General features: G+C 38.4%; 1 protein-coding gene across 1 annotated transcript in view; it reads right to left on the minus strand.

Moving 5' to 3' along the window:
• The window catches only part of SLIT3 (slit guidance ligand 3), a 524,682-nt gene that overhangs the window by 201,636 nt on the left and 310,274 nt on the right, over positions 1-12,772 (minus strand). Inside the window, exon 7 of the mRNA XM_044453633.1 lies at positions 4,115-4,186. Coding sequence (XP_044309568.1) covers positions 4,115-4,186 — 72 coding nt within the window. The remainder of the gene's footprint in view (positions 1-4,114; positions 4,187-12,772) is intronic.

Genomic DNA, 12,772 nt, shown 5'->3' on the forward strand with positions numbered 1-12,772 from the left:
GTTGGTCTTTTGGTGGATGGGGAATATTTATACAGGATTAACATTGTCTGTCATAAATACTTGATTTCTTGATCAAGTATTTGATCACTATATTTCTTGATGCCCCAAAAGTGGTATCTATTCTTGTTTCAGAGTTTTAATATTTCTTCCACACCTGTATTCCCTGGCCATGCTGAACCCCAGGTTTTAACTTACAAACATTTATGCTGAAATTCAGCAGCACACAGTATGTATTTAGGAATAGTCTCTTAGGTGAAGCCCACAGAAAACAAGCTATCAAACTCTAACCATGTAGACTGTATTTTTTCAAAAATATACAAGTACAGTAAAGTGGTTCTACTGCTAGTGTAGTATATGTGGATTTTTGCAGCCTCTTTTAAAGCTGCCTTTTGTCTGTGTGAGAGCACAGGAAACTTTTTCTTCATTCATTGGTGTAGAAACAGTGGGAGAGTTACAAACTGAAAAACTGAAAAAAGTGAATGAAGAACAATATTTTGCATGAATGTAGTTCCCATCAAAAGGAAAACAGATCAATGGAAACTAATTCTTATTAGAACTAAACAAGATTTAAAAGACCCTGTGAAATTGAACATCAGAACATGGATTTAGAAAGAAAAACAAGATGAATCACAACAAAAAATGTATTAACTGGAACATCTCTTTGGCACAGTCTTCCTTAGAAATCAAGTTGAAATTAAACAATATCATTCTTATACTCTGATCTTCAAAACAGCATGGTTGACAAAATACTATGATAAGGCTTAAACTGACTGTTCAAATGGTAACAGGATGATTTACTCAAGATTCTGTACACTAATGTGAGAGGTGGGGCAAAAAGCTGAAGATGCGAAGCAGCTAAAGTAAAGCACCTGCCCATTGATGTCGGTGGGAAGAAGGAATAGGTGCCACACCTTCCCTGCAATCAGGGTGACTTAAATGTCTTGGAAAATTTGCCACATTCCTAAGAAGGCTACCTAAGCCTTGTCTTCTGTACAGGATTTGCTAACACAGGTGCCAAATGTAAATGTGATTTTGTAAAATGGACACCCCTAAAAGTAGTTGATAGACAACAGTGAACAGCTAGTGCTTCAGTCATAACAGGGGCCCTGGAGAACAGTGCATGGGTCACTGCTATAGTCTATTAATCCAGGTTGGACCAAAGCATATACACATTCTTTCCTTCAAGATTTGCTCACCTGTACAGTCGATCATGGACCGTACAAGCTCGTAATAAAAAATGTAAGAGGTGGGGCAAAAAGCTTTCCTAACCCTAATCCTAAGCACATCCAGTCAGGCAAAATATTTTCCCCACAGAAAGAGCATTTCTTCAGTACTGTTTCAGTCAGAAATAGAATAAAAAGTAGTATCTTTTAAAGTTAAAACAAAATGCCTAAACCAGATAATACACTACTCAATTACATGGAAAGTGTGGAAGATTTGAGACCCATTAATATCCACTTCTGCAAGACAATAAAAATGAATGGAAGATGATTCAGAAATATTTACTGGCACATTCAAAAGCAGTTTAAATAATTTTAGGAATGCAAAATAATTTTCCTTCAACAACACTCTAATGACAACTCTTGAAAATATTATTAGATTCTACTATGCATTCTTATATTATATTTATTATTCATCTGATGACACTGATGTCTGTAACAAAACAGATGAAATACAAAATGAAAAATCTAACCTTTTTATTATAGTTCAGCTCTTCTATTTTTCATTAAGAGGAGGACTGCTTAAAAGGCCATGGCAAAATATTTGGCAGTATATGTGGACTGAAACATGCCACTTAAAATTGATGGAACTATATTTATAGCACACAAAAGGGGAATGAATACAAATTCTAGTTTTAAGAACTGCCCTTTTAGTCACAGACTAAATTAAATTTCCAGAATTTCCTTTTGGGTCAGCATTTAAGTTTTATAAAATGTAACTCTCAAAAGTCAATATAAAATCTTTCCTTTAAATCCTATTTATAACTTCCTTCCCTTCTTTCCCCCTTAAATTACAGCAAAAGGGAATTAGTCAATATAAGTCTCCAGGGAGCTACATATAAAACCATCTTTTAAATTAAACCAAAAGGAAACTGGCAGGACACACTATGGTCTGTTTATCACACAGACTGATCGATTTGAAATAACCAACAGATGACTCTAGAGTATTACAAGAAAATACTCAAAAATAATAAGTACTTTTTAATTAGTAATGCTAACTACAGAGAGCCAGAATGCCCTTCTGGAATGGAGAAAATATATACCAGTGTTAGCCCAGCAGGATGTCAGCAAGGGCAAGGAAGATCCACCAGTGTATTAGTTATTGTACTTCAACGTATATGAGTAACTTAGACCTGACCAACCTGTGATCTGTCAAACTACAAGGCTACTAGCAGTGAACTAAAGTCTGCCAGGTGCTTAAGATCCCTACTCCTTTTAAGCAAGCAGCAAAACCAGGTCATTTATTGAACCCTTGGTCTACCTGGCTAGCAGATTGTATTTGGCTTGTAGGCTCACAAGTTTTGTAGGCCTGACCTGAATGGATTCATAATGAAATGCACTGGGGGGATAAACAGAGTCATGAAAATATTTGGCTAAATCACAGGAGAGATTTTTAGCACTTTTAAAATGAAACGTCAAAGGTCTTTGTTTTATAACACAGGTGGAAGGTAATTGAACTCTTCAGTTATGTAATGGACCGAATCCTATGTTCAAAGAGGCTGAAAAGTGGGGTGTTTGTACTGTATAACCAACCAGCTACTCCACACTCTTGTAGCACACAGTTATTTACCCTTAACCAGTGGTGGATATGGAGCTGATCCTTTGGGTACAAGCACTTCCCTCCCTACTACAAAATATCATGAACTCCAGGCTTCTATCTGTAATGTTTCTTCCTGCTCCTGCAGGAACAGCTGCAGTGCCCTTTGCAATTTGATGCCAAAACAGAAGAGGCAGAACAGTGACAGCTCAAGGCTTCTGAAGGCACTTGGGAAAGACCTGTTCAGTGGGACCTTCCCCCAGTCATCACCGTATCATTTCACCCCACTGCCACCAGTGGCCATTGCTCCTCATCCTTTCTCAAAGGAGCAGAGTTGGTGATCTGCCACTCCTATTCTCACCACTACTGTTGTCTGGGTTGCAGGTGACCAAGGCAGTTGTAGGGGTAAGGAAATTCAAAGGAATGTTGAGAAAAGGATGGCATACAGGAGGAGGTGGCTCTGTTTGTGACCAAGCAATATATTTATTGCGTAATAGAAGCCCATTATTCCCTTGCCCAAGGTTGTTTCTCCCAATTTCCCAAAGTCCTGCCATAGAGCAGAATATCCCAACCTCCTACAGTAGTATAATAACCAAGACAGTGCATAAAGAACCTGGAAGGCCACAGTTCAGCTTTGAACTTTGTAAGTAGCTTGAGACAAACTGCTCTTGTAGGCCTAGTCTTCCATCTACAACATGGATAATACTGACTTGTCTTATTAGTGTTAGAAAGATTACAGAGATAATGCATGTAATGAGTTTGAAAACTCTAAAGTACTGTGGCCTTTGCCCCTGACAGCAACACCATCCCCTGAGTAGTTTGGCTCACAGAATGCTCTTGCCAGCAAGAGTGGGGAAGAAAAGGCAATTTCCCTCTCCCCCGCAATTCAGCTCAAAATCTGCTGTGGAGTATGATGTTGGGCAGCCCTATCCCTGGAGTTGGTTTCCTTCCCATCCAATTCTCGCACTGAGACTCTTTGCTGCAAACTGCTCCAAATCTCAGGCTTCCAAATGACAGGAAAGGTGTCCTTGTATACTGGACAGCACAAGCTCATGTTTTGAGTGACATGCCTTTTGACAAATTACCAAGGCACTTCTCTCTGAAATGCCCAGTGAAGGCCACAGCTACCCATACTGTGGCCTTCCCATTCCTGGTCTCTCCATCTACCTCATCCCACTTCTAGTTCAGGCTGCTCCCACATACTGAAGTGAATGAGAAACAAAAGAACGGCACTCGTTTTCAGCATAAGCTATTCTGTCCCATTTATTTTACATGTGTTAAGTAATAAGTAATAACAAAGTCTGGAACACTCCATGTGTTGATTCGAGCATCCAGTATTTCAGAATGGAGTACTTACAGGGTCCTGATCTTTGGCATATGGTTGAAGCTGGTGAGAGGGATGCGTGTGATGTTGTTGTTGTTGAGGGTACTATAAAGAAAAGAAAACAAATACAGATGGAGTCAATCAGTTGCAGTATTCTGACAGTGCTATTTATGTAATCAACCATGATCTGTGGGAAAAAATGGTGTATGAAGAATTAGAACACAGACAGAAATGCATTTATTTTGTAAATATCAGTAACTGCATACAAACAGACATAAAATACTAGCTCAGCATACCAAGGTAAAGAGGGTGCAACATGGTATCGAAGGAGCAATTTGAATTAAAGTGAGCACTCCTCTTGCTATCTTCTAAATAGTTGATCTGAAATATGTGGGTGGATGTAATATGTATGAGCTTTTTTACCAGATAATATAAAATGTAATCACCAGAAAAGGCAACTCTGCATTAAAAGTTCAAAGGGGCATTTTAAGTGAAACAGATACCTGAGCTATTCGTTGATCATAAATGAGGGTTAAATAATGGAAGGAGGTGGATTCACTGCAGTGAGCAGATGCTAACTGGACAGCAAGTACCCATTTTTAAAGTGCCATGCCTTTGTCCTCCTGCTTCTTTATGCTGTAGCCACAACCCTGCCAACTGAGTTAGTTGGCCTCTTCCAAGCCAAAACCTGGCATGGTTAAGAACTGAAGAGGAGATGCCTGTCTGCCTGACAGACTGGATTCTTCTTTGTCTACCTGGGCTGACCTGTGGGTAATTTGGATGTGTACAATCTGTGTGTAAATTGATTGTAAGAATGGGGATTGTTTGAGGCTAGGATGTGTAACAGAATACAATCTGGCAACTAATCTTCAAACAGAGAAAAGTATGCCTAGTATCTATGGAATCTATGTACTGTGCAGATGAGCAGAGGAGTGCTCACTGATCTGGGGGTCTTATGAAATCCCCCTCCCCACTCTATTGGAATGGTGGCCCCCAGAGAATCACTTGCACTTCATCCTCTTATCTCATAGGCCAAGCGCCTCTCAGCAATAGTCACTGGGGAATGTGAGCAGGCAGGTGCTGTCACATGTACGTCCTGCCTGTGGGCATCCCACAGGGAACTGATGGCCACTCTGAACACAGAAGGCTGGACTAGACTGGCCTCTGCCAGTCTTCTGTGTCTTCCAGAAGAGTGTGTCTTCTGTGACGTGGATGCTGCAGCTGCAAATAAGGGGAGGGGAGAGTAGCTTAGGTTTTAAAGCTCAGGGTTACTTTAAATATGTAGTTAGTTGTTCTATTTCCCCACACGTAACTTTTTCAAAAGGAAGCACAGGGGAAAGTCTACATGGTGAATTTAGCAGGAGGCTATGAGGCCTTTTAATGCCTTTTCCCCATTGCAGTCCCAATCTGCAATTTGCAGCTATGTGCAATTCACTGCCACCCCAAATTCTCTTTCCTATAGCATCCAGTTGAATGGCTCTCAGAATTTTAGTAGGAAGTGTGAGACTTATAGCACCCCACTATTTGGAAGCATCAGTGCTCCAGCTTGCCACAACCAAAGCTTAAATGCTTTAAAATGACAATATAAAATTATTTATTTTTAGGTGTAAGAATTTTTTTATAAAAATCTAACACAGGTAAGAACAGCAGGATAATAATAGGACTAGAGTCACCAGTGATCTTTTATGGCTAGTAGTTATTCATACCTATTTGCCTTCACATTTCAATATAGTAGAAGTCCCTTCTGACAATTGCTCAGTTCATGCAAGCCATCCTGGGTTGACCATAGCCAAGACTGGAATTTTCAGGAATAGAGAAGCTACCTTCAGATCAGTTTTTCAACTGTGATTATGCAATAAAGATGGTTCAATTCAACTACTTGGTATTTGAACACAATACAGGGAGATCATATTATAAGAACAAGGCCAAAAGGTTTGTGCCTTCCATAGACTTTATGATTCAGAAAACAGCCTGTATGGTCCTCACTAGGAGAAGCAAATTACAGATCCCAGCATGTCCTGGGGTCTGCTGGGGTTTCCTTTTCCTCTTCCAAGAAAGCTCCCTCTAACTCAGGCTTTGAAAGTTTTCAAATCCTGACAAGCAGCAGAACTGAGAAGGTTGGCCAGAGTCACTTGGCAACAGGGATTTTGTCTGTCAGCATCTCTTTATGCACATGCACAAGCACACATACACAGCAATTCAGAGGGAAGTAGAAATAAACACTGTCAAAGCATCCTATAGGGCTTTGGATATTGGGGCGGGGGGGGGGGTGGAACAAAACCACAAAGGCAAGCTTTTGTTCATGCAGATTTTGCACACCTTCAAAGTCCACTTTTGGCCTCTGAAACAATCAATTACATATTTTAACACAATACTACTTTCTGTTTTCTACAGTAGAAACATATTTTAATTAAAAAGAATAAAATCCACACAAACCAATAAGGAAAGGTTCAAATTACATTAGCAATGTTCTCTAGATAAGCATTATTTTTGGCTGAACAATGAGCGACACTCAAACTGCCTCCAAATTATACCCTAAAAATACAAGGGATTTATCTAACCACCCAATATTTTATCATAGTATTTTTTTTCTCCCATCATGGAGTCAGAAGTTGCAATGTGCTTGTGGAGTCAAATTTAGGTTTCTAGGTACCTGTTGACAACAGGGGCTCCAAAGTAGCTTTTTCTGAAATATTTCCTATCCCATGTGCAAGACAAGATAGACTGGCACTTAAAATCAAAAAGATAGTTGCTCATTTTTTAAACTGAGCCTTGCTTTAAAGTCAACAAACTGGACAGCATTTGCTTCATGAGGTACTATTTCTAGGGGACACGGTTGGAAATGTGTTTGCTTGTCCAAATGAGGATGGGGTACATATAAGCCATGAATGTATCATAAAGCTGGAAGGCTGAAGAGGCCAATAGGACAAATGTACAATTTGGAGACATTTAGAGAGGAGTACTATGAATTAGTGCTTCTATGCTAATATTAGAAGTCTTAAGTCATGATGGGGGAGTTTGGGTCCTTGATTTTAAAACAGAAAATAGATATATTGGATAAAATGGGAAACTGATAGAATAGAGAGAATCTGAATACTATGAACTCTATGAAGAGAAAAGGAAAGGGCATATTGGGCTTGCCAGGACATCAAAGAGGTCAAAGCGTCAAACAAACTGGAAACCTCAAAAGGACAAATTCTTCCACGGAATCACTGTGGATGATAATAACTGGCCTCCAAAATGATTTCATATTGTGGACATGTTATCACCAAAATGCTTAGGGTGATCTTGAAATGGAGAATCACATCAAAGAGGCATCCAAAGGAAAAAAGTGTTATAATTCTGGATAACTTCAATTATTCTTAGTTAAGAAAAGCTCATGTTTGGGGATCAGAATGATGTAAAAGAAGTCTAGATAGTCTACATGACTGCCTTAGAACAGTTGTTCATGGAAGATACTGGAAATTAATACTAAGTGATACCCAGGAACTAGCATTATATGTGTTTTTGAACCAAATAGAAAAAGCAACCAGAATGCCATTAGATTTAATATATGATTAAGCGGAAAATTGTCAAGGAAGGCCAACATAGTCGATTTGACTTTCTTTTCAAAATAGATTCTCTAAAAAGAGAGAACTAGTAAAATGAAAGGGGAAGTCAGGGGGATTAAATTCCTTTCAAATGCTTTGAGGTTACTCAAAACCAGTATAATGGAAGCTCAGCTATAGTGTATATTCCAGAAAGTCATTTGTGAAAAAAAGACTTCCCTTAGCCTTTGCCTAAGTGAGGAGAGCAAAAGGGAGCATAAACTGGCACAGAGACAGTGAGAGATGCAAAAAACCATTTTGGGGAGCATATTGCCAACTTCAAGGCCAACAATAAAGAATTCTTTGGAAAAATCAGAAGCAAGACACCTGCTTGGAAGGCAGTTGTGCCATTAGATGAGAACGAAGTTAAAGGAGTACAGAAGGAGAAAAAAGACACTGCAGAGAAGATGAATGAATTCCTTTCATCTGCCTACAGTTATCACAGGCCCACATGCTGCTTAATTTTATTTTCTGGAAAATGCAACCAGAAGAGAGCTGTTGCATTCACGTCCTGCTTGTGAGCTTCCTGTAGGCATCTGGTTCGCCACTGTGTTGACAGCGTATTAGATTAGATATGACTTTTGTCTGAACTAGCATTGTCTTTTACATGCTAAGTCATTAAAAACATTTTCCTGTCAAGCACGTGACTTTCCAGGTAACCATAGCATCTATTACTCTGAGTTAAGTATGCAGGATAATAGCTATTCTCCCTTTATTAAATAAAGTTTTCAATCTTACATTCTCCAAAAAATGGGCTTAGTTGCTTAAGTTGCCCAACCATGACAGTGAATGTTGCAGCCTTTACATTTTCACTAAGGCTTGAACGGGACACTATTATCCCATGTGCACTATTAGTTTAGTAGACAAAGCACTACTGTATATTGCAACATTAAAATGGTTCTGCCCAGGTTACCACCACTGCTTACATTCATAGCTATGTTAAGATGGGACTGTGTGGCTGTCTTTCTTTAGCTAACTGTACTGATGGGTAATTGGACTTTGTGAGTGTGGGGATTATAGTTGTATCTTATTATTGCTGATATTATGTATTGCATTGCGTATTATATTATTTTACTAAGTTTTGTTTTGATTTTTTCATTGCTTATAGTTAAATACTGTATTGATTGATTATAGTATTGTATTTGCATGGAATATGTATTTTCTTGTTCTATTTTAAGTTGCCCTGAGAGTCCTATGGCCTATGGGGAGGCATACAAATATACTACTCCTACTAATAATATTGTTTGCTTTCCTATAGCATTCTAGACTGCTCACGTTATGTCAGGCCGTAACTGTACTGAGAAGGAGAAAGGAATGAAAGGGATGAACTTAAAATGCACCTTTACATCTTCTAAAGTAGAATCTTTGGTACATGTAATGGTTGGCCTTTAAATGTGAGATGTAAGCCAATTTCCAAACATACCACCTCAGGAAGAGCTTCTGGACATACTACTTTCTGCTGTTTTGTTGGAAATTGCATTTTGAATATAACTTTGTATGGGGTGCCGGATATTGTTTTTAACAGCAGCACCCCAAAGCCAAATCTGGGGATTTGGTGGTGAATGGTGAGAAAACCAATACTGAAGAAAACAGAGTTTAGCACCCACAAACTTCAGTCCTACATGCACTTAACTGGGAATAAGTACAATTTATTTCAGGACTGCTATTGTTTTCCCAGTTGCAATCTATGGCTGGGGGATGGTTGGAGGACAGGAAGGCCTGGAGGAATGTTGTCCATGGGGTCGCTATGGGACGGACACAACTTTGTGACTAACAACAACCACAAACTTTTGAGGAGATATGCCTAAAAGGATTACCTTTTTACAAAGTGGTCCTTCAACTGTATGGATATGGAAAAAGTCATGTTATTAACCGGTTTGATTTTTTATTTTCTGGGGAGCAGTTTTTAAGCAGAATCATTAATTCCAGTTTACTCTGCTAGTTCCTAGAAATTGTGTATATTTATTTAAGATACTCTGGCACATATTTTTGACATGTATTACCTAACAAGATAGCTTAAATATAATCATGGGGTTTTATGTGTGCAAAGATATTACACTGAAAGAGAAGAGTCACTGAAAAGCGCCCTTCAGCACTGAATGAAAGTAAATTTTACTGCTATTTCAATATTCACTCAGAGAGGAAAAACAAACATAAATCTTGAAATTATAACCCAAATGAAGAAGTAATATTCTTTTACTCATCCTCATTAGACTATCCATTCCTCCGAAGTATTTCATATTAGTAGGTGAAAACATTAGCTCATGTTTTTACTTGCTGTACATCACTAGGATGTCTCAAGGCTCATGAACACTGCTTATGTATGTTTCACTATTAAAATAGCACAATCCTGTGAGGATAACCTATAGCTCAGATATATACATGCACCATGCGCAAAAGATACCAAGCTTAGTCCTTAACATCTCCAGTTAAACAGATTTCAAGTAAAAACCAGCTTCGGATGTTAGGGACCTCTGGACTGGTTGGACCAATAGCTTAACCAAAGGTAGTTTGTATGCTCATGGTTCTCGAGATGCATGATGCTGCCCATATAGTCTAGCTTCCCACTGTTAGCTTATTGGATTTGCCCAATTCACACAGCATTATATACTGTTGCTGAAAAGAACTGGGTGCAAAATCTGGAAAACATTTAAGCCTGGAGAAATCTGGGTTGTTCCTGTTTGAGCTGTGGATGAGAAATTAAAACTCCCCTAACCTCCAAGCACCCAGCAAAGCCTAGTAGCAGGAAAGATACTTTAGGAAGTTTAGGCTTTTGTTGTTCGTTCTTTCTAAAGAAGAAAAAATCCTTTGCTTATCCCCTCAAACAAATACATCAACTTCTACAAGCACTGGGAGTTGGGAAGATACTTCAGCACATGAGTCTTAAAGCTTCTAGCCTGAGGTTTTGATACAGGTCCTATCAACTTATGGAAATGCTTTTATTACCAAAGAAAATAAGAAAGACACTATATGAAACAGCTTTAAATATACATGCTATTAAACCTTAAATTTAAGTTTGTGTACAGTTGAGGAACCATATCATACTGCTAAGTGTTTCAGATTTTGTGAGACAAAAATTAATTCCCTACTAAAACAAAAGGAGTGCTGCTCCGTCACATGGAACAAATTAATTTATGCTTTATTGTGTTCATGCAGATCTCATTCTTTCCCCCTTTGCCCCACCTCCCAAATCAACCTTTCTGGGATAAAATTCATAGGCTTAGTATTGTCAGCTTCAGTTAAAATTAATCCAGAGTAATGCATTTTAACATAAATAGAACATTACTAATTGTGAAAAGGTTGAAGCTGCAAGCAGAAACTTATGTCTGTGAAAAATGTAAGATTGATTTCCAACATCCAAAGATAAATATTGAGTAAATAAACTGTAGGACTATTGCACTGAAAAGTGACTGTAAGAAGCATGTAAGATCCATTTCTCATATTTGGATTATATAACATAACCAATTACAAGCATGCATGAGTAATGCAACTGAGAAAGTCTTATGCCTTTCTAATAAACATTTTACAATAATAAACATCTGACTGGAATTGGGAATAATTCTTTGGTGGCAATAATGGGCTAGAATTAAGTTTTATAACCACAGCATCAGAAAAGTGTAATCTAAAGGTAACATTTTTGTTTTAATTGCCCACCAGGTGACAGAAGACAATGTTAATAGATGTGCAATTTTGCAAGGAGTTAAATAAGTTTACATCAATGAATACATGAACACCATCTTAGCATAAAAGGCATATTGTCACAATGGTTCCAATGCCACAGCTGCTATGACAGAAATAGCTCTGTTTCCTCATCGCATGAAGAAGAGATGCATGGCAAAAGTCTCATTCTCAGGGGAAATGGCTATGCACCAATAAAATATGCATGATGTTTTCTTGTAACATTGATTTTGAATGGATATACATTTTATAACTCCCTTCTCCTCCAAAACTCTGGGTCAGAGTTGAAGGGAAGCTGTAGATTGAGAATATAATACAAACCTTGATTTTTGGTTACATTTGATTTCTGAAGCCAATTACCACAAACAACTAATGAAATGACAAATGATACGGTAGATTAAATTTCTGATTAGTGCTTGTTCAGCACTAATGAGCATGTAGGATAATTGCCATGGGGCCTTTAGCCATTCAAGCCTCTAGATAATGAGCACCAGCTTCTTTCTGGATGGCATTTGGCCCCTGCTGCAGCTATTTGCACAATTCTAGTCTGCAAAGAAACACACAATCCCATGGACTCTGCTGTGCAGAGGTAGCAATCACACCTTGGATAATTCAGCGCAAAGCTAGTATGCGTATCTGAATTAGAGCACCATGGGCATTTTTACTGTTTCATCTAATGTGCATGCTTTACTGAAATGATCTGTCATATCCATATTATAAAGCTAATGAAAATAAGACAACTTAGATAAGTGTTGTAAAGTGTGTGCATTTTTGAGAAACAGTGATTTCCCCTCCCCCTGCATTTCTTAAAGGAAAGATAATAATCTACTATTCATTTGTTTTGCCTGCCTGAACACAATTTTCAAATAAGCCAGCTAAAGAGAGAGTAAATCTTCAACTATGTGTTTAATTGGTTTAAGAAAAACAGCAAGCATTATTTTGCAACAGGTATCTCTGTAGTATCTGCATAGGATACACTTCCTCTATCAATAGAAGTAGCCTTTTGGTGGCTTCTTAAACTGTAATTTAATCCAGAGTGGAAATATCTTGGGTGTGTATGTGCTACATGTTTTGGGACTGCAACACAGACCTTTGAGGCTGGCTGATTCATTACAGCAACAATGGCAGTACTAACAAGTGTAACATTTCCCTCTGTCTCTTCCAATTAGATCACTTCTTTATTGGAGCGTGCTTTTCTGGCAGAGGTGTGCGTGCGTGCATGGCTGTGGGTGTGTGTCCAGAACACCATGTAATTGACTCTAATGCAGCAATATGATTTTTGTGTCTGAAATGCCAAGCTGTGTTTCACAAGCTTACAATATTCCAAAGACCAATTTAGTAACTTGCTTTCCATGACTCTTGCTGTTTACAAACATGTTACTTTAGTGCACCACTGGGGAAGCAGATTTTTTCTTTAATCACAACA

This window comes from Varanus komodoensis, unplaced genomic scaffold, assembly GCF_004798865.1.
Source record: "Varanus komodoensis strain SLA01 unplaced genomic scaffold, ASM479886v1 scaffold7_1, whole genome shotgun sequence".
Lineage (NCBI taxonomy): Eukaryota > Metazoa > Chordata > Lepidosauria > Squamata > Varanidae > Varanus > Varanus komodoensis.